At 43.4% G+C, this 22,358-nt stretch overlaps 2 protein-coding genes across 5 annotated transcripts in view; both read left to right on the forward strand.

Moving 5' to 3' along the window:
* The first annotated feature begins 2,387 nt into the window (after nt 1–2,387).
* On the forward strand, nt 2,388–14,833 carry gtf3c3 (general transcription factor IIIC, polypeptide 3). Its single transcript, XM_041966220.1, has 19 exons — nt 2,388–2,643; nt 2,829–2,901; nt 3,760–4,109; nt 4,204–4,327; nt 4,445–4,636; nt 5,077–5,242; nt 5,402–5,549; nt 5,657–5,828; nt 8,751–8,851; nt 8,973–9,144; nt 9,753–9,955; nt 10,060–10,161; nt 10,273–10,405; nt 11,204–11,429; nt 11,538–11,592; nt 12,622–12,757; nt 13,285–13,409; nt 13,497–13,649; nt 13,911–14,833. Exons 1-19 carry the CDS (start codon nt 2,551–2,553, stop codon nt 14,031–14,033), a joined length of 2,847 nt encoding a protein of 948 aa, XP_041822154.1. The 5' UTR covers nt 2,388–2,550; the 3' UTR covers nt 14,034–14,833.
* A 749-nt stretch (nt 14,834–15,582) lies between these two features.
* The window catches only part of hecw2b (HECT, C2 and WW domain containing E3 ubiquitin protein ligase 2b), a 31,799-nt gene continuing 25,023 nt past the window's right edge, over nt 15,583–22,358 (forward strand). For all 4 annotated transcript variants that reach the window (XM_041965972.1, XM_041965973.1, XM_041965976.1 and 1 more), the window contains exon 1: nt 15,583–16,054. The gene's annotated coding sequence lies outside the window, so the exon portion shown is untranslated. The remainder of the gene's footprint in view (nt 16,055–22,358) is intronic.

The following is a 22,358-nucleotide window of genomic DNA, read 5'->3' on the forward strand; positions in this document are numbered from 1 at the left end:
TTCGAACGTGTTGCTTGTTGCTGTTGCTTTGCACACATTTAAATCGACGCTGTGAATTACAGAGACTCAGCTTACAGTTCTATGCAAAACAGGCAGAATAAAAAGGACAGAGCAGAAGATGGATTTCTGCAGTTGTGCAAAAGTGAGTAGGGACTGTCCACAAATTATTCACACGAGGAGGGGGCTCAACCCTGTGTTTGACTTTTTGCCGGATATTCCAGCTGCTAAATGAGCAGTTATTGCCAGATAAGATAACAGGGCAGAGGCAGCAGCCCTGCGGCTCCTGTGTGGCCTCAGCACTGTTTTCACTTCATTCATTAATGGAACGGCCTGTGTTGTATTGAACCTGCATCACGTTTAGAGCTGACACGATTATTTGATCGATGAACAGAACGTTGTTTGGCAACAGTTTTGATTGTCATTTCATCCTTCTGTTCTTTTTGTGAAGCAGAAATACCAAATATTTGCTAGCAACAGCTTCTAGAAGGTGAGAATTTGCTATTTGCTGCTTCTCTGTGTTTTATATCATTTCGTGTTAAATAATCTTTAGCTTTTAGACTGTTGAGCAGGAATAACAACGTCACTCTCCCAGACTCCCAGAACCTGTTGCAAGTTTTATGGACTTAAGAGTAATTGATGAATTAATAAAATAATTGACAGAGTTAGCGATAATGAACATAATTGTTGGTTGCAGGTTAAAGTTATATTCAAGGGGAACTTTATGAACATGTTAATTCTATTACACATTTAATTTTACGTTTTTATAATGCAGATTCAAGAGGAGCCGACTACTAGTACTACTGAAAAGTGACTCCGGAGAGAGATAATGATCAATCACTGCTTATAATAAAGCTCCATAACTACTGTTTCTTAGAACAGAGTTGTTGGGCCTTCTGGCTACTTGGAGTGTCAGCAGCGATACAGAGACATGATTGTGTTCCCTGCATATCGTAAAATGCATCCATGGTGCACATGTAAGATAATAATAAAGTGCCATTAACTGATATCACCATGTCAAACTCATGCATGTTTTTTTCATGCTTTTTGGTGATATAGTAAAATTCAGGTTTGCATCATAATGTGTACTCACCTGTGCTAGGCTTCAGGTGCAGTCATCACACAGTCTGGGAGGTCCAGACCATCCAGGACACTGAAGCAATTTGAGGATGATGCAGGAGAGGTGTCTGAGTTTACTTGTGTGCTGAATGCTCTGAGAGGAAACTGAGAAAGAAACAGGAGGAGCATCAACTGCCAGGATGAAACAACACCCTCCTCCACTTTTTCCTCCATCCCTCGTTTTCTCACATGGGAGATAAAGAGAGATAAGGCGAGAATACGTCAAGCGTGAGCCTGTTGAATGAACAGCAGCAGTGTCCACACTGCTCTGGATCTGGGTGAAATGGAAAAGCAGATATGCTTTGGCGTATATCTCCAACCTGCTCCTGACAAAACAAACATGTCATATTAAATTTTAAATCACGTACGCTTGACCTGCTCTTTGATACTTGATATTTCTGTAAAGAACAATGAAAGAGGAAGCCAAAGCATATTTGACATGTCGCAGAAATGACAAACAAGTGTACTTACATGACATAAATGACATGTGTAAATAAAAGAAACTGACCTGATACAAAAGCTAAAAATATGCAATCTTGTTTGCAGATTGTGCTGAAAGTATTACCAGAATATTAATTAAAATACACAAAGTTGCACACAAGGTACCACTATACTGTGAAAATAGATAGATACTTTATTTATCTCCAAGGAGAAATAATCAGTTTAGTAAACTGCCTGTACTGAAAATGTTACATACAGCAGTGTTTATATAAGAAATATTAGTGAAATGTACTTGAAGTATCAATAAAAGTGCTCATGTAGTGCAGGAAAACACACCTGGTGAGTGTCATACAATCATAATTAGAATTATTTGATTATTATTACTGATGCATTTATGTGTGTGAGTTCAAGAAGGAGTTAGTTGTAACTATTAAACCTGATTATTTACACTATATCGATACCATAATACAATACTGTGCTGTTGGGTGGTGTAATCATAAACACCATGTTTTTTATAAGCTCATCATATATCATATATGAGTCTACATAAGTGTTATAAAAAATAAAACATAAAGTCGGAGTACTTAGATTATAAAAATAGATTTTACATGAATTCTTCATATGCTATTTGTTTACAAAATTGATATATTGATTTTCACTTTATCTTAATTTCCGTTGTCTCACATTTAGCGGTAATATTTAGGTGCTTTCTCGCCTTTCACGACTAGATGTCGCCAAAACACCGTTATCGTTTTGAGTTAGGTAGCAGCGGTAACCCGGAAGTTGTTGTAGATCACGTGACTGCAGGTCACCGTGCTGGGGCGCCCGGCGTCCTTTTGAAGCGCAGCCGCGAGTGTTGAGGACGTCTTCTTCTGTTATCAGTTTATATTGTGTTACTGCTTTAGCGCGATGTGACGCAGTTTGTTTTGAAGAAGCATCTTTTTTCTCGTCAAACAGCTTCTGCCGGAGACACGCACACAGTTGCGGACAGCGATGTCTGCTTTCAGCGCTGAGCTAATAGACTACCTAGAGGGTAGGATAACTTTTGAGGAGTTTGACAAGCGGAGGGATGAGCGGAAAGCAAAGGTAAAATATAAATTATGGTAATTTTGGCTGGATTTCTATAGCGACTAGCAAAACTCATTTAGCTAGTTAGCTTGCTAGCTAGTTATCACCCTTCACATCTACACTGGTTACAGGCTTGTATTTGGTTGTTGAAATTGTCTGAAAATGCTAAGCTGTCATAAAGGTGTTATGTTGTGTCCTGTCAGGAGTCTGAGGTGTCAACTGAAGAGCTGGAGGACGATGCTCAGCCCTCTACCTCAGCACAGATGCCGAAGACCGGTAAAACTGCTGTCCGTCTGATACTGGTTGGGTTTTGAAATGGGGCTTTGATGCTAATCCAGGACGGTTTGGTTTCACAGGAGATGATGGTCCAGGTGCAGGGTCCTGGTGTTGTTTGCATGTTGTCACACTCTTATGATCTGCGGGGTCACTTGAATAGAACAAAACAGAAATTAGTAATGTTATTAGGAATAAATGGTGAGTTTCATTAAATAAAAAAAGTATTTTTTTCTTGAGAAAAGAGCGCTGTGCTTTAACTGTAAATACAAATGTCAGTTCTTTATTTCACCTGAAAAAACATTTGAAGCAGGTCACAGTGCTTTTTTTGATTTTGTTGTACCTGCAGTTTTCCTCTCAGGCTGCTTACAGCTGCAACACCCTCCACCACTAACTTACAGCCATACATCGGACAGATATGCACCCCACTCTGCATAATAATGGTAGCAAAACTGGTGTATGGGCATTGTGCTAATAATGACAGGCTGCATGTGGTCCCAACGACCTCGAAAAGTAGCATGGGACACCCTGTATGAAGCCTACTAGAATGCAAAGAATGAATTTCTTAGTTTTTTCTTAGCGACTAAACAAATACTTCAATGTGCTGATTTTCTTTGCCATGTTATATTCGCAAACTCATAAAACAAGCAATGTGAAGACATTGATTTGGCTCAGAGATATTGCGTTCCTCATAGTTTTCTGACATTTTGTAGACCTGATTGATTAAGCAAGGAAATAATCTACTAATTCATTGATACTGAAAATGATCATTAGTTGTAGTCTTAATGTAGCCTGAGAGGCGAAATGTGGGGCAAATCTGCCACGAATCATTTGCTGAGGCTCACACAACTCTCCTCTCAGAGGAGGGAGTCAGCCCGGGGGTCCAACTGGCCTTCGCCTCCATGCTGGAAGGAACGCCAGACCTACCCTCTTCAGAAGAGGAGGAGGAAGACGAGGAAGAAGAGGACAGCTTGAGCTATCTGGATGATGAAGATGATGAGGATTACAAAGTGGAGGAAGAGGAGAGGCGAAAAGTGGAGGTGGAGGTGGAGGAGATGGAGTTTGAGATGGAGAAGAAGCGGAGGCGAGGGAGAAGAGGGAGAGGACGCAGGAAGAAGAAAGAGGAGATGGAGGAGGAGGAGGATCCGACGGTTGGGGACGTGTTTGCGCTGGAGATGGAGCTGAGTCGAGAAAACAAGAAGATGATGAAGGTGAGGAGGAGGAGGAGGAGGCAAGAGTCTGTAGCTGTGCTTTCCCAGCGCTTCATGTGTGTTAGTTTCTGACTGTTTGTGTACGTTTGTGCAGGAGCGGCGTCATCGCAGCAAGCTGCCCCGAGCGCTGAGAGGCTTGATGGGAGAAGCCAACATCCGCTACGCCAGGGGAGAGAAAGAGGACGCCATCCTGATGTGCATGGAGATCATAAGACAGGGTACGAAACAACTCGCATGCGTGTGCTGTTAGAGATCAGAACAAGGCTAGCTGTAGCAGATGACTCGATGGTTGTGTTCAAAGTCAGTAATAAAAGTTCAAATTTAAACCCTTCCAGCTCCTCTAGCCTATGAGCCTTTCTCCACATTGGCTATGATCTACGAGGATGATGAAGACATGGACAAAGCGCTGCAGTTTGGTCTGATCGCCGCCCACCTGAACCCCTCCGACTGCGAGGAGTGGATCAGACTGGCAGAAATGTCTCTGGAGCAGGACAACATCCGGCAGGCCATTGTCTGCTACACAAAGGGTGAGTCTGACACTCAAGATACAAATTAAAAGATTTCAATTATATGTAGCATAAAGCTAAAATAAGTGCAAAAAGTTTTCAACAGCAGATCGTATCTTTTCTCTGCAGACTCACTGCATGAAACTCAATGCACTCACTCAAAGTCTCAGCTGAAATGTTCGGAGCACCTGTTTTAAAAGTCAATACATCAGTAGATCGCGTTCGTTTAGTTGTGGGAAGCCAAATTGAGATCAATATTCAGTTTATTTTGCAGCCTTATCAGAATGAGACATTTGAAGCGCATCTTGGGAATAAAAAGTTGTGTTGACCATTTTTGTTATCGACCAAATGATTAATCAGTTAATCGAGAAAATGATGAGCAGATTAATGAATAATAATCATTAGTTTCAGCCGTGCTATCACTATTGATGTACTCCACTCCTCGCTCACTGCTTCCCCAGCCATTAAATACGACCCCACCAACGTGCGCTACCTGTGGGAGCGCTCCAGCCTCCACATGCGTCTGGGCGAGCACAAACATTGCATGGACGGCTACCGCAGGATCCTGTCGCTGCTGCCGCTGGAGGACGGAGAGCATTTCATGCAGCTGTCCAAGGACATGGCTAAGTACAGGACACATACAGACAGATCTACATCCTCACTCACAGAGACTGGCACAACAGATTGTCAGAATCACACCACAGTTTAGTTGTGATATGTTTTTAAACCAGAGTCAGATGTTGGATTATCTCTGTCAGAGCTCACATCTGTGTGTGTTCTGTTTAGGAGTTACTATGAGAGTAGTGACTTGACCTCAGCTCTGGGTGTTATAGAGGACGCTCTGGCACGACACCCCAGCCTGGTCAGCGATGATTTCGTCAACATGGCAGCTGAGCTCTATATCGCCAACCGGCAGTATAGCAAGGCCCTGCAGGTACACCTCCGTGTGTTTGTGTGCAGTGAAGCAGCGTCTTGTAGACAGACAGCTAATAAGAGGTGTGTTTTGTCTTAATGAGTGCATCTACATGTGTGTTTTCCAAGGTCTTGGGCCAGTTTGCAGGTGTAGTTTTGATCAGGGATGAATCCACATCAGACGTCTCGGCGCCAACGCAGGAGGAGAAAGCGGCAGAGAAGACGACTGAGGGGCAGGAGAAGAGCAGTGACGAAGACACAAAGTCCAAAACAGCAGAGGAGACGGCGGCAGAGGAGAACGGTGAGTCAGTTTTAACAAAAACGAGTCATTTTCTTCTGCAGTTTCACAACAAGCAGAAATGTTGATATGTTGGGAATGTTTTTAAATAATCACAAAGTGGGATAAATGGGTTAGTTTGCTATCTTTGGGTTTAAGTTAAGTGTTCTGCTATCATGAAGCTGGCCCACTTTTCATCAGGGTAGATCACCATGGTAACCCATGCTGAACGACTAACATGTTGTGTAGGAGATTCAGGTCTAAAGATCAGATCAAAACCTGAGATCTTGAGTCATCATTGCCATGCTATCCTGATGTGGCCAAAATAGTGAGTTTACTATAGAGCACATATGTCAAAGAGATTCCATAAAGGGCTGTGTGGCTGCAGGTTTTCGTTCCAACCAAAGAGGAGCACACCAGGCCAACCAATCAACATCAAGGGATCATTAGTTATCAGCTGAAGACTGAGATCAGCTGATTAATTGATTCCAGCCTGGTGTGCTCCTCCTTGGTTGGAACGAAAACCTGCAGCCACACGGCCCTTTATGGAATCACTTTGACATGCCTGCTATAGAGTGACAAATAATGAAGAGCAATAAAGAGATTTGTAGAGATCAGTTAACTCTATCAGAGATGCTGGTAATGATTTTTTTTCACCATGTGTCCAATCTGGGTTTAAAACAGGACAAATTGTTTAGTGAAAATTTCCTGTCTTCAGACATTTTCTTGCACCGTCTCTAGTTTTTCTTTCTGCTTTGGCAGCAGAAACAGTCTTACTTAAAGTTTAACTGTGAAAAAACATGACTTATTTATAAGTTTGTCCATCATGAGGCAAAAGAACGTCAGAATGGTGACAATGCTAACCATAATTAAGGCTGAATATATAGTAATTCCCACGCTGTTTAAGGCTTTAATGTTTCTGCTGGTATATGAAAGTGTTTATTTATATATAGAGAGATTTATACATCACCTTACAGAATAACAGCTTTTGCTGCTGCAGATAGGGACTTTATGAAAAAGATTGGCCATGGAGGACTGGACTCATTTGGTCACAGTTATTACTTCTCAGGGCTCTAATGATGTTCACGGTCAGTTTAGCTTCGTGGTCCCAGTTATTCAGGATCACTGATGTCTGACTCAGTGAAGCTTACAAGGTGTTTTTTCTAACCTCAGCCACTCTAGCAGTAAAGTAACAGTAGCTAGCTTGTTGATGCAGATGGTGGTAAAATACTCTGAGGTGTAATAAATTTGACATTTTTATTGGCTTGAGGGATGTTTTAGACCTGACTCTCTTTATTAAAGAGACAAGAGGTGTTTGTCTTTGAAAGCACCGGCACTAAAACGCTGCTGCTCATTCATCAGGGAAGACGGGAGGACAAATCAGTGCTTTGAACAGAAGTCAACACAAGAGAAACAAAACAAAAGGAACAGAGAGAGAAAAGACGTCTTTTTGTGTTCTTTTATTAAAAAAATAAAATTAGCTCTTCTTGTGCTTCATTGTTGTCATTTATTTTCAAATCATGTTTCCCCTTTCATGTGCAAAAAAGTGTGAATCGTATTTGTTCCAAAATGTCAACTTTTTAATCACCTTTCAAACAAATACAGCTTCGTTTTTACTTTCACCATGAAGTGCACATCATTTGCAGGGAAAGAAGAAAATGGGAGAGATACAGTGACATGCAAAAGTTTGGGCGCCCCTGATCAAAATAATTTTTACTGTGCACAACTAAATGAGTTAAAGATTACCTGATTTCCAATCAGCAGAACATTAAAGGATAACTTTCGTTTTTACAACCTGGACCTTATTTGTAGCATTAAATACGACCATTTACTCAGCCAGACAACTTTGGTGGCATTTGGAGTCGTTTTGAAGAAATTAGCCCCAGAGGAGCGGCGCGTATATCCGTATAATGCGAGTACTCGGGGCATCCATGCGCAGCCTCTATATAACGCATAATCTGCGGCGAAACTCGTTCATATTCCAATATTTTGTTCTGATATGCTGGTGCTATTCCCCTCTGAGCCCGTGGTGGCATGTTATCAACATCCGGCGTCTCTAGACAACTACTTCTGACGTGGATGATGTCATTACCGAACGCCACGCGCTGCGAGCAACCAGCCACAACACGGCTGACTCTGCGGCGGTCGGCTACGAGTAAGCAATAACGAACCATAGCTGTGCCAAACTACAGCTAAACTAGCCGTAATGGACAATTTTCTGTAATATTTTAAGCAAGATTACTTTTAATTTCCATCCTGACCTGAGGAAACAGCTACCTGAAAATGTAGCTGCTGTGCTTGGCAGCTGCTTACAGATCAGCTGATATGCGGAACAAGGTTTGAGGAGTCAGAGTATTTATAAAGCTCTTAAATTTGCATCACCTGGCCTTTCCGAATGATGATCATGAACAAGCCATAGCACTATCAAGCTAATGACTCTTTCTTCTTTTGCATGGTGCTGCTTTCTTTTTTCCACCCTGAAATTGTACAAAACAAAAATTGTGCATCAGTCTTGCTTAAAATGTCGAAAGGATGGTTCACCTTTGACTTCATGCCTCATTCCATCTTGTCCTCACCGAACTACTCACAGTCACAGAAATTTGGAGCAGATTTTTACACGCCGCTGTAGCTCCCGTTTGAAGGACTTTAATCAGCTGCTGTGAGTAATCATATGCTCAAAAAGCAAAAACAGACTTAGAAAACTGACGTTCAGCCTATGTGAAGGGAAAACTGGAGTCAGATGATTTTCAAAGGGCCACAGTACTTTGTTGTGTTATTTGAAATGTTGCCTGCTAACAATCTTCACGCCTTAGCTGTGAATTTTTCTCACAGCTCCCACACTCCTCAGCACCATCAAAGAAGCTGTAATCATAGCTGTTATTTTTGAACATAGTAACGCTCATTGAAGATGAAGAAGTGTGTGTGTGTGTGTGTGTGTGTCTCCAGGTGAAATTAAGGATGTACAGGTACCAGACAGCGTCCCAGTGGACCTGAGGGCCAAGCTAATGGTCTGCCTCATTCACCTGCATGTCTACACACCCCTGGAGGTAAACAGAACAAACAAGGCATTATTGATTACATCTGACCTCATTTAAAGATATTGATTTCTTGGAGTGATGTTTTTGAGGCAATAGCCCTCTGTCTCCATCACTCTCCACCCTCTCACAGGGACTTGTGTCATCGCTGATGGAGCAGAATCCAGAGGAGATCGGTGACTTGTACCTGGATGTAGGTGAAGCCTACCTGGAGCAGGGCGAGTACATGTCTGCTCTGCCTCTGCTGTCTGCCCTCGTTATATCCGAAAAGTACAACCTGGCTGTCGTCTGGCTCCGGCATGCAGGTGGGAACAACTGATTCACATATCTCAAAGTGAAGATTTCAAAGCTTTAATACATTAAGCTTTTTTTTGCTTTTCTTCAACAAGCCCACACAGCGTTGGTTATCAGCCTGTAGCCATTTGAGATGTTGCATGTGGAACTCAATGTGCTGTTAAGTCTGTATTCCAATTGGAAAGCAGAAGCTAGCAAGTTAGGCTAACCATTCAGCATAGCCTCTTTTTGTTCCCCCGCCCCATTTATATCAGTGAGGATCAGCTACATAACAGAAACACGTGTTTTATGCAACACGCCCTCCAAAATGACCATAAAGTTGAATCAACACCTCTTTAAAACAGTTCGTAGTATATCCAAATTTTTTATATGTGAATTTTAATTTCACTTTAAAAGTTTCAGCTCCGTGGTTCAGACCTTTCAAGAGAAACGGTTTATTAATGAAATATCCTCTGAGATGAGAGGCGTCTCTGCAGTAACACACATCCAAAAGATTCTCCACTGTGTGAAACTGCAGCTAAGGTGCAAGACAGGATTTGAAATGACCCCTCTGTTTGGCTGGCTAGAGCAAATGAACAACGCTGTTATATAAGAGGCCTTCATCACGTTTCCCACGCAGAGTGTCTGAAGGCGCTGGGCCACATGGAGGTGGCAGCAGAAAGCTACAATAAGGTGGTGGAGATGGCTCCGCTGCACCTGGAGGCCCGGCTCTCCCTGGCCACCCTGCAGCAGCAGCTAGGTCGTCCGGAGTGCGCCCTCAAGGCCCTGGAGTCCATGTACGACAGCGAAACCCTGGCACAGGACTCATCGGCTGCACAGAAGGCAAGGGCGCGCCAGCTGGAGTCAAACATTTTCAAATATCTCATTCTTAAGAGGCTTGTGTTTGTGTGCCTGTACTCATGTCTCTGTTTATGCTGCGGTTGCAGGAATTAAAGCTGCTGCTGCATCGTTCCACACTGCTGAAGACTCAGGGACAAACACAGGACTACCTGGATGCTATGATCACAATGATCTCCATGCTGCTTAAGGTGACACAAAGCTGATATGGAATCGTGTGTGCATACGGCAGAAGGCCCATTTGCATTTCCATCACCTCCCGGTGTCTGACAAATGATTCAAACAACGTGTGTGTGTCCTAGGTGGCCATGCAGCGAGCTAAGGTGTGTGTGCGCTCTGTAACCGTGTCGGGCAAAAGTCACCTGCGGCTGGCGGAGGTCAAAGACATGCTGCCAGAAATTGCTGACCATGAAGCCGCCTATCTAGACAACACTGGTATGCATATTTGTGTGTGTTTGTGGGTTTTAAGTCTTCATACCTGGTTGCCTGGCTGGTGCACAGAGCCTGCAGTTGGCAGAAGGAACACAGAGCATTTGGCCGGATATTGTTCACTGTCAGCATTAACAGTTGCCATATGTGGAGACAAACCTGTTCATCGCTCTCTTAAAGGACCTCATTTGAAGCTTTGCATTGTTCAGCTCATTAACTACAAATAGCGGCTCGTTAGGACTCAATCTCTGAGCTTCATCCATGCAGAATTTCTAAACAACCTCTTGACAAAGATTGTAGAAACTCTATCTTAAAAAAAAGCTATATGGAGCTAGCAACAAGCTAGCTAAAGCTAGATTTTTGCTTGACATCAGGGGTTAACAGAAATCCAGTTTAGATATCTGCACTGTGGGCTGTATTCATAGTCAAATCCCATATTTCAGATGTATTATATGTGATTGGACCACATGGCGCTTTAATTATATTCCCCACAGTAACTCCATTTACGTCCTTTCATTCACTGCAGAGAGCAGTGATCGGGGGGAGCAGAGCGTGGAAATGGCTCTGCTGGATGTGTGTTCACATTTGCATGAAAGTGCATTTGTTGTCAAGTACATGCAAGAAGACGGAGAGAACAGAAAACTGTATTTAATGTGGATTTGTGACGTTTGGTGTCCTGATCAGCTCACTGACGTCAGCGCCAAGGCAGATACCGACTCAACAGCAGCATTCACAAACCATTCAAACTGCTAAACCTGAAATACAAACACGCAGTCACAGTGATGACATTTGTTCCCTGTCCAGGTAAAACCAACGTTCTGTCCAAAGAGGACTGGTGGCAGCTGCTGGTGAGCTGCGTGCGAACACTGTGCGAGGTGAAGCGCTACGAGGAGGCCGAGCTGCTGGTGGAGTCCGCCATGGAGTTCTACTCCTTCTACGACAACAAACCCCGGAGGAAGGAGATGGAGTTCTTCGGCCTGTCCGCCACCATCCTCGACAACAACTACTACAAGGCCTACAACTACATCAGGTCGACTCGCACGTACAGCTGCATCAGGCGGGGAAGAAGTTGCAAACCTGTATGTTGTCAGTTGTTGAAAAGTTAGACATAAACTGTCTGTCTTTCTTGTCTCGACAGATTGCTGCTGATGGAAAACGTGGATTTGCCTCAGCTTTGGAATATTTTCAACCAGGTGTGCTAAACATATTTCTGCACCTTTTCATGAAACAAGTAACACAATATGTAAGGGATGATAGGTTAGAGTGAGTAGGTTCCTATGGAGACACAAACCCTGAACCTACTCTCTCTGCTTTATCCTGCTTAGAACACGGCCTAGTACTAAAGACTTCAATAATGTGACACAAAATAATGATTAAAACATATTTTGTTGATTTAAAATTAGCCCAGTCTCGTCTGTCACTGCTGTCACTACGCAGCAGCACTGAAAGTAAATGCGTACGTTGCGTAGCAACCGCCTCACACTGTGTGCAGGCTGGCGGGCAGAATAACATATTTCTATACAGTGATCATATCAAATATGGAGAAGTGACGGGATATCCCAGACCTGAGAGACGTAGCTGGAGACAGAGTTTGGTTTACCGCTGTTATTTTGTACTGATGGATAAAAGTCCCGCAGCAGCTGATTTTGGCGTTCAGCGTCATACATAAAAAAAAGCTGTCTCCAGTTTTGTCTCCACTGAGCAGTATTTTAGCACGTTGCTCGCCCATGCTGTGTTTTTCTTGGTGTTTTTTCGTGTCTGTCCGCGTTCAGTCTGGTCAATCTCTGTGTCCTCAAGTCTCTTGTGCCTTAATATTGCTTATCCTGTTGGTCCAGCATTGTTTTTTTATTTGGTCTTTTTTGCTGGGGACATGTCATTCTCCAGCCACACGTCAAGTGTTTTGTCCTCTCCAAACAAATGAAAAGCAAAATGCTCTATATTTTGCTTCTCAAATCAGCTGCCAATTTGTTATTGAGCTTGGTACATTAAGGGATTGCCCCTTTAGTCGATGACTGTTGCTATGGCTTCCCTACCAACTGAGTACCTGAGCAGCCGGTCGTCTATCGAGAAATAAACACCACTGAATCTTGGCAATTGACCGATCAGAATTGCGTATTTAAGAGTGCCGTGTTCTAAAGCACATAAAAGCTTTAATCAGTGACAAAAATACTAAATTCTGTCTGTTATCAAACGTCTGGGTCATTTCTTTTCCTTCTCCTCAGCTGACGATAACGTCGCAGCACCAGCGCCACCATCGCTTCTGTCTGCGTCTGCTGTTAAAACATCCCGACAACCACGCCTTGTGTGTCCTTTGCGGACACAACGCCATGGTGTCGGGGAGCTTTAAACATGCTCTAGGTACGAAACATGAACGGCATATTTTAGCTCCTGAAGTGCAAACTGGTTTGAAAACTGATGTTGCAGCATCCTTCGCTCGTTGTCCTCTTGGCCATTGTCTCAGCTTGGTATCGTGTTTTTCTGGATTGCAGATGCATTACAAAGCTAAATAAAAAATATATATGGCTAATGCTAACATAGCAGAAATCCCTTTTTTAATGTATTTATTTGGTTTTAATTGCTCAAAACTATTTGCAAAAGTAACTAACAATATAGTTGCAGGGATGCAACTGTTTTGTATATGTTATAATTCCACACACTCCCTTTAATAAGCATGTCTCTTGTCTAGCATTGTAGTCTAAGGATTCACTCTAGTCCGTCAGCCTGAAATATGACCAGAATACAGGCATAAAGTGAGCAGATTGTAGTCCACGCTTCCTCGAGCAGGCTGTCATCAGTTTTGGTGATATTTTTCCGCTCAGTCTGGATGAGGAAGTATTTGTCGGTAATTTTCCAGTCATCTAACACATGTTGAAACGTGTCTTCAGGCCAGTATGTTCAGGCCTTCCAGACTCACCCCGACAACCCGCTCCACAGCCTGTGTGTCGGCCTCACCTTCTTCCACATGGCATCGCAGAAGTATGTAGCCAAAAGACATATGCTGGTGCTGAAGGTACAGTGTTTGTGTATCATACACCGTCTTTTAGCTTTTAGCATCTGCTAGTCTGTTTTTCCTAAATACGTACGCGTGTGTTTTCAGGGCTTCTCCTTCCTGTGGCGGTACGTGGAGCTGCGTGGGGAGTGCCAGGAGAGCATGTTCAACCTGGGCAGAGCGCTGCACCAGATGGGCCTCACACATTTGGCCATTCATTATTACCAGAAGGCTCTTGCAATGCCTGCACAGAAGCTGGAAGTTCGTATGCACGCAACACACGTCACCTAACGGTTTCTTTCCTCATGCTGACTTGACAGCGTTTGAATGCTCAGCCTGCTGTATCATTGTGATTTTAAATTTAGAAACTTCTCCCTCACTTTTAATCAGGGCATTGATAAATGGGCCAGTTTTTGTGTGCAGACAATCCTCCAGGAGGCCTCAATAATGCAGCCTTATGAGATCTTTTCCTCTTCTTGTCTGTCCCTCTCTCCATGCTTTCACCACTCGTCCTCCCTGCAGGGTATCCCAGACGATCAGGTGGATCTGAGGAGGGAGATTGCCTTCAACCTCTCCCTCATCTACCAGGCCAGCGGGAACGTGGAGATGGCCCGGCAGCTCATCAACACGCACTGCGTTGTTTGAAAGTGCACGCAAAGAAAATCCTCATCTGTGGCAGCGCTTTTGACAAAGATTCAGCCCCCGCAAATACCACCTTATAAAAAATATGGAGGACTAAAAATTTAATTTTACAAATCCCATCAGTTTATCTATGTATTTCAACTTCTCTAGTTCTGTGTATTGATTTCTGTTATGACATCAGTGGGACGTCACTGTAAAGCATTACTGGCCACAGGATAGTTTCATCTGAGCTGCTGGTGGTGTATAAAGGTCAGCTGACAGTGAAACGTTATTTTTATAACATGTATCTATTTAATAATTTATGTATTCACGTCAGTATTCATGTTTATTTCTGTATTTATTGATTCATGAACAAGTCATTTTTTGTCCTCCATATTTAACAGCTTTTGGGTCTTATCATAATATATCCTGGCAGTTGTGATGTGTGTGACTGTGCTTTAATATGTTTTCATAGTATCTATGTTTTTCCATCTTCTCCATGCTAAATGAATGGGATCATCAGTTGTAATGATCGTTTCAGCAAATGCACTGAAAAGCTTTATCACCTCGACAGTTGACTTCTGAGACTGAAGTAGCACCTGATCAGTTTTTTAGACTGTCCCCCCCCCAGAGTCCCTGCAGATATTTGATTTTTTATGTCGGATAAAGTTTAGTTTAGATCATTTGCAAATGTGTGCACATTGCTAATGTTGTTCAAGAAATCAATATTTTCAACCAGAACTACTGTGAAAACCCATTTTGTAAAGACAGCTCTACAAAACATTTTCAGTGCAATATGTTTTTATATTTTTGAATCATAAAAATAAGTGTGATGTTTTGGACTTCGGGCTCTATGTTGTGATTTTTTTTTTATTTTTTTGTCTTTTTTATTTTAGTAGTGTGATAAAAAAGATGGACGGACAGACTTTCCCTTTTGTTGTTGTCGGGATTAAGGCGGTGGGATTATTTGACAAATCCCTCCCTCTCTCTTCTCCCAACCGTCTGCTTCCATCATGTTTCCTCCGCAGGTCACTGCACTCCATCTAGGCCAGAGCCGGGGGCGGGACAGGCCTGCTGGGGGAAGGAGGGGCAGAGCTTTCTGGGCCTCTTCCCCACTCACTCAATAATATGATCACCTATGTTGAAAAGAAAAGTGTGATGTTTTTTGGTTCCTTAATGAGACCCCTTAATGAGTGATTGTGGTACCCAGGTCTGCCACCCCCCCTTCTTGCCTTCCCATAACACCTGCTATTGGCTGGGACTCTGTAGCATATTCACACCATTAACCCCTACCCCTCCTTTGTGTGACATTTGATCCTGGGATGCCCTTATTAAACAGCATCACTGCCTCCATGTGGACGCCGCTCATTGAGATCATATCTGGTGAACAAATCAGATTGTAATTTCTGCGAGGGAGCGACCTTTAGCGACCCCTTTAAGGTCCACGACCCTCAGGTTGGGCACCCGGGATCTGAGAGGAGGGGGTGGTGGTGGGAGGTGTTAAATCAGTTATTTTGATGTTGAGCTCGGCCAGTATGGACTCCCACAACAAGGCCTGGCTTTAGGGAAAAGTTGCTTGTTATGTGAATATGTTATAACCAGACTGCGCTTCGATTCCCTTTCAGTCCGGCATGGAGGAGCGTCAGCGGAGCGGGGATAAAGCGTGCGAAGGAGCGGAAACGGGGAGGCGGATGTGAAGCGGTCCAGCCAAATAAATAAGATATGAACACGTCTTTCCACCCAGCCTGGCAACATCACCGAGAAGTGAACGGCGCCGCGGAGAGGACGAGGCGGCAACCATGATTTAGACGCCGGGATTGACAAAAACAAAAGCGGACGTTTTCGACGGGAGGTTTCGCTTCGACCGCAGGTTGGGACTACCGAGAGGCGGCGGCGCTGCGCACGGGCTCTGGAGCGCCGGATCCCGCTTGGAAGCCGATGAAGAGTCGGTGGTACCCGGGCCGTCGTCCATGATCAAGCGGCTTCTGGGATCTGTTTGGGATGTGGAGGGAGCTGTAAACGACGTTTAAATCACCGCAGCAAAGGTAAGCGACGTGTCTCGTGTGTGTAATAATAGATTATTTTATCTTATTTTTGTACATCAGGTGGTTTGATGTGGATCCTGCAGCCTGATTTGTCAGGATCAAGCCATTACACATCAAGTATTTTTTTTTCTCACCCATCACTGGGCTGGTGCTGTGAGCTGATGAAGTCATGCCTTGATGGGCTTCACTTGCAGCAACAGTGACAAATACAGGCCTAACCAACGACAACAAAGCCAAAAATGCCATGTTTGTCCTGCAGCAGCATGCGTTGCTGTCAGGATGAAAAGAAGCTTTGGTCAACAGTGATTTCATGCTGCACACACACACACACAGTGCTGGAGAATGTGAGTAAATCAGATCAGGCCTGTAGTGTGCTCACACAATCAGATCAATCCCAGAATAACAGGACAGCTCATCTCCTCTTTCCTCTCTAATAGCTTCATGCAGGATCTGACCCTGATTGTAATCTCTATATGATAAACTACAGTGCAGGTTGAGGTTATGTTTGTCAGGAAATGGATTGGCAGGTCGTTGGGGAGCTCCTCATTGTGTTTGCCTGAGATGTGTGGCTAACAATGAGGATGTGGCTTTCTTCAGCATGCACCGATATTTCACCTGCAGAGATGTGTTTATTACTAATCTGAACAAAACATTTTATTTTGGATGTGTACTCCAGCATCCCTCAGTGTACAATAAGTCTTTTGGATGGTGTTACATATAATTCACAAAGGAGTAATATCATTGATCTTTTTCTCCAATGACACTGGAACCCTACTTGGTTCCAGTGTCTTGCTAAAGGACACTTCAGCAGGGTAGTGGTCCAGTTGAAGTCGGATCCATCACCACTCTGCTTCATCTCTGCAGGGAGATTCTCATGTTTATTGAGCCTATTTTTGACTACAAGGCCTATTGACCCGATATTTGAGACTGCTTTTCGTTACCTGTGCATCCTGTCCTGTGCATTTACTGGAATTAAACCTCAGATCTACATTTGAAAATACCTTTTTTCGTTTGCTCTGCGATAAAACTCACAGCAATGTTGTGTAATCTAATAAATACCTCCAATATGTGGTTGATGTTAAAGCTGCCAGGCCACATGAAAAATGTATAATCCAACCCACGTTATTTCAAAATGAGGCTGTAACAGAATAATTTGCCAAACCTAGATTCATTACGTTTGTACCAGTACTTAATGTGAGGCATTGACTTTGTTCAACACACAGGAAGTGACAAGTCAAAAGAAGCAGCAGAGGTCAAGATATCCTGACTTTTAGTCTTTTTAGCCTCTGTAACACTCCTGCATTTCGGATAATGCTTTCTTTCAAACGCCATTTCTACATTGGTATTGTTCTGTAGAAGATTTGAAGTCTTAATTCCAGTCCAAAGTAGCCTTGATCATCAGGCTTTAGAAAGCGTCACATATACAGTTAAAAAAATTGTGTTATGTTATGTTTTTGAACAATGAACCTTTATTTCAGAGACAAAAGCAGTGTGTCCAGACTATTTCTTGGCCTGGAGTAGTGATTTCTTGCAGTCTCCACTCAGCTGACAGGCCGCTGGCTCTAGCTTCATGTTTTTCATACAGACATGAGAGTGTTATCAATTTTCTCATCTGATTCCCCACAAGAGTCCAAGAGCATATTTCCCAAAAATGTACAATAATTCCTTTAATCCTTCCTATTAAACCGCGACATAAACCTAACCATAGCCTTTGCTTTAACCCCCCACCAGCAGTTTGTCTTTGGGTGCACAGTTGGTGGAGCTCTGTCACGTTGGATCGGGCACTGTGGTCTGCAGAAGGTTAGAAACACAAGAACGCACTGAAACGAAAACACAAACTGGCACAGAGGAATGTGATGGGTGTGTTGGGGACAGGAAGCTGTCGCCTCTGACGGGACCGCCTCATTGTTCTCCAATCACGCTACAGCTATTTCCGGACTGTGTGTGTGTGAATGCTGTGTGATAGTGGTCCTGTCCCAGGACTTTTTTAGAAACTGAGTAAATGTAACTTATTTGTCATCCAGATCACAAAACACCCAACCAGAGGAGCTGCAAGTTAACAGAGAGGCAGAAGCAGTTAAAGGGACAGTGTGTATTTTGCCCTCATGTCTGGCTGTGTCTCTCCCAGCAGACAGAGAAGTGGACCACCCCAACACCACAGTGTTATTTGGGCAAATAGGACACATTTCTGGCATCTCTTCAGGGACAGGGTCAGTCTTCGCTGCAGCTCCGCTTTGTGGTTTAATTAGGCTGATGTGTTTTTTTTTTTCTTTCTTTACATCTGAATCTTGCCAAGTGCAGATTTTAAGCTCCGACACTTGCATAATTCAATAATGTCGCCCCCTTTCTGTACAGGCACAAACGCTACCCTACCTTGAAGAATAGTAGCAGTATTTTGTTTTCAGCGGAGAGTTTTAGAGTCAGAGAGATGAGCTGATCCTCCTGCCCACAAATGTTTAGTTTTTATAGGAAACACTTCTGAATGTGCATGCACTCACCCATCATTGCTTTGTTTTAGCGTAGGATGAAAGTAGTACCAAATCAAAGGCAGGTTTTGGGCGTATGTGCATTACTTCCATCGCTTGCAGCCTGTGTGCGTTGCTCCACCATCATCGGCTGACAGTGTATTGATGTCAGTGCCTGGGTCTGTTTCCACCGAGTTGTGTGTATATTTAGTCACAAAGTCTCACCATTTATAAATACTCTGCAGATGTGAAACTGCTGCTGCAGGAAAGGTTGCATTTACTCTATCTCACACAGTACAGACAACACTTCAGGTATGAAGGCCCACATGGACAAGAGATTTTTCAGATGTTTTGGTTTTAGATTAAAAAAAAATACAACACATAATGTTAAAGCTGTACTAATAAGTATTTCATAATAGCAATAACTCAGTTTTAAATCGGTCCATTTATTGGTCTAGGTTGGGCCTGAACACTATCAACAATGAGTTGACAGAGCTCAGTGTCAACAGTGAGCCGAGGAAGCTGTTTTGGGATTTGGGACAAAGTAATTACATCAGGGAGTGCACCTTTTAAGCTGATGGGGTAGCCCTGCCACTGCAGCAGCTCACCTCCAACCTTAAAAGCTTACAGTCACACACACCTAAATCAAAACCCAGCTCAGATGACCAAACACACACTCAAAGTCTCAGAGGCGTCGGGGCAGTAGGGCAGTGATGAGTCAGCTCTGTGATCCAGTCTGTACACTCCATCAATCTGCTCACTGTCTCCTCTGCCTGTGTGTGTTAGTGAAAGTATTTGTTGGTGCATTTGTGTGCCACTTTACCTGTGCGTGTGTGTGTGCGCCTCCCCACCAACCACCTCCTGCTACTGAATTCAGCCTGTACAGAGCTGCAGTCTGCTGAGGTGGAAATACAACATGACATTCTCCAAAGGGGGGGTTGGGAAATCTATGCAAGCTGGGAGACCAGTGTAGAAACTCATGCCGTGTTCACTCCTCAGATGGCAGACTTTCACAGCTCTGAGGTTAAATAGTGGAAAAGTATGCAGATATGTTTTGTTATGAGCTCCTTTCATGGGTTTGGCTGCCTCTGATAACCAGACACTGCCTCCCGTCCATCCATCATTTCATTAGATTTAACGTCTTTGCAGTATCATTACATTAGAAATATTTCTCTGGAGTGTTATGTCACGCTAGTGTAGAACAGAAATGCATTTGTCCAGAGCAGTACCACATGTCAAGCTGATGACAGGCTCAAGAATGATATATCGCTGATTCATATTGTACAGAGAAACTGAAATCATGCTACCCTTGATGCCCACCACTGCCATAAGAAACAACCATTGGCACACAGCAGGATCGTGGCTCTGATTGGGCAACTTGGTGTCGGTGAAATCTGGAACACCTTTTTAAGTTTAATCATCCTCTTTTGGAAATATGTACATTACAACTGCAGGATCAGCATCGTTGTTTATAGTGTTTTACTGCCACTGAAAATGAGGAGTCAAACTTCAGGTTGGTTTGGTTCAACTTTAGTTTGCATTAGGGGATAAATGTGGCGCTTGGTACTGGCTGACACCTAAATAAGTGCTAAGCAGCTGGTGTGAGCGCAAAGGGATATTAAGTGCATGCCTAATGTGGAATTCTGGGCTGTAAGACTGAGGCTGACCAAGGCCAAAGGTCAGCTCAGTGAATACGCAGGAGGAGGACGGGGAGGTGTGGTTAGGGGTGAGAGTGGGGGAGGTTTTGTTACAGGTCAGGTATTAATAGCTCAGCCTTTAAATGTGACCTTGAACATCAGGCTGTTTGTAAATTAAAGTGGAGCTGACACTAATAGAGAGTCAAGTGATCCCACTGCACTGATGCACCTGTTCTGTTATAACACAGATATTATTGCTGGCTCTGCACAAATAATGCATTTGAAATCTTCACAAAGTTACGTCGTTCCAAGTTAAGTCATGGTATGAGTGTAACAGAGTTTACAGTAATACTTTGGTGTTTACCAGACGGGGAGGGTCAAATGTGGAGCTTCTTTTAGTCCAGACCAAGGCCAAAAACAGTCTGTACCGGACCAGACCATGTTTCATTTATTAAGTAATGCTTTTAGGTAGTGTGTGGATAAAGTGTGACTGATCGTTACATTCATACACTGACTTATTAGTGTGTGGACATGTACAGCTTGTGACAGTGCAGACGGTGAGACTATATAGAAGTGTATGTGCGTGTGCATGGCTACAGTCACTGTGCCCCAGTCTCCAGGAGCCAAATTTTACTGTTTTACTATTTTGTGTGCGTGTGTGTGTACATGTGTGTGTGTATATATATTGAATAACCTGCACAGAATGCTGGTACAGAAAAAGTTACTGAACACATACCCACATGTTGTAATCATGCTAACATCTGTGCAGCCTTGGATTGAAAGTGGGATACTGTTATGATTTTAGCATCTAATTATTAAAAATGCTGTAGTGAAAGAACAGGGAACTAATGGCAGGTGTAGGCCTATGTATTTCAACAAAGGGAAACCAAGAAAATTGGAAATTTAACCTGTTTTAAATAACCTAGACTATAGATTGCAGAGTTTACGAGGTGCGCTTGAATGCATCATGTAGTCCCTTTCGGCCACGCGCTTTGCTGCACGAAGCGCAGTAGATTTCGGAGTTTGTGCGGGGCACCTGAATGCACCATGCGTAGACACTCGGACACAGACAGCGGGACAGAAGCGGCGCGTCCGTGAATGACACCAAAACGTGGTAAAAACTGTCAACATGGGGTTTTATTACATGATTATTTTGTTACAAACATCTACGTGGACGATAGATTTTGTCGCCAGACGGAAAATCCACCCGCATGTGTCGCTGGTCAGGTGCTAGTTTTGGAACCAGTGGGTCTGTTTGGTTTTTCGTGGTTAGTATACTTGTGGAAACAATGGTTGTAATGGTTAATGAACGTAAGCTCGTATCGTTTAAAACATGCATGATAAACTTAGAATGTAATACTAAATCACTGAAGTAATCCTTTAAATGATAAAATATACAAGACGTTACGGTATCGATGTGAAATCAAAGAGTAAGCTAATCAACACACCTGTGCACTAACAACAGGTGTGCAGGAGGTTGGACGAACGACTTGCGGTCACTTAAATGAGCTACGTCTTGGTCCAGTGACGGACTCCAGTCACCATGTGGCATCAGGTGTACCCATCATGATTGAAAAACAGCCAATCCTGTGCACCAGGCAAGAAGTTATTAAGTTATTATTAAAAATAAATCATTAAATTCCTCCTGAAACGCAGTTTAGCATTAAGAATGAACATAAATCAACAAAGTTTTAGAGGAAATAACAGTAAAGTTAGATGCACTGAGGCAGAGTTTCACCTAATTTGCATTTTATTCACACACACTGATCTGTTGCGTTTCTGTTGCCGGACAGCTGGATGGAGATGTAGTTGCAGAGGCGGGCGGGTGGACGGGGCTCCAGCTGCAGATTGAAGCAGTGTGGTAATGCAGCGGATTAGAGAAGGCATTCTGTCAACATTAAATCCCCCCCATTCTCTGCTTTAATCCTGCTGCTGGATCAAGGACACTTACCTCCCAAGAGCTTCACGTGTGTGCATGTGTGTGCATGTATGTGTGATTAGTTTTATATAGACAAGAGGCAGCACTGCAGTGTGTGTTTGTGCACTCTCAGGATGGAGTTTCTGGAGTGTTTTCAGAGAAGGGGAGAGTGAAGGGTGTGTGAGTGTGCTTTAATTTGTTGGTACAAAGCCTGCAGACATTTCACTGTGATGTTCAAGAGTTTGTATGTGTGTGAGTGTGTGTGTTGGCTGTTTGGGCACCAG

The sequence above is a fragment of the Chelmon rostratus genome, chromosome 24 (assembly GCF_017976325.1).
Source record: "Chelmon rostratus isolate fCheRos1 chromosome 24, fCheRos1.pri, whole genome shotgun sequence".
In the NCBI taxonomy this organism is placed as follows: domain Eukaryota; kingdom Metazoa; phylum Chordata; class Actinopteri; order Chaetodontiformes; family Chaetodontidae; genus Chelmon; species Chelmon rostratus.

Excerpts from the sequence above, each read along its gene's own strand:
- gtf3c3 (XM_041966220.1), top strand. The coding sequence starts at position 2,551 with ATGTCTGCTTTCAGCGCTGAGCTAATAGACTACCTAGAGGGTAGGATA. Across the intron at positions 4,637-5,076 it reads CATTGTCTGCTACACAAAGG|CCATTAAATACGACCCCACC; the intron begins GTGAGTCTGACA and ends CTGCTTCCCCAG. Across the intron at positions 10,406-11,203 it reads CGCCTATCTAGACAACACTG|GTAAAACCAACGTTCTGTCC; the intron begins GTATGCATATTT and ends TTCCCTGTCCAG.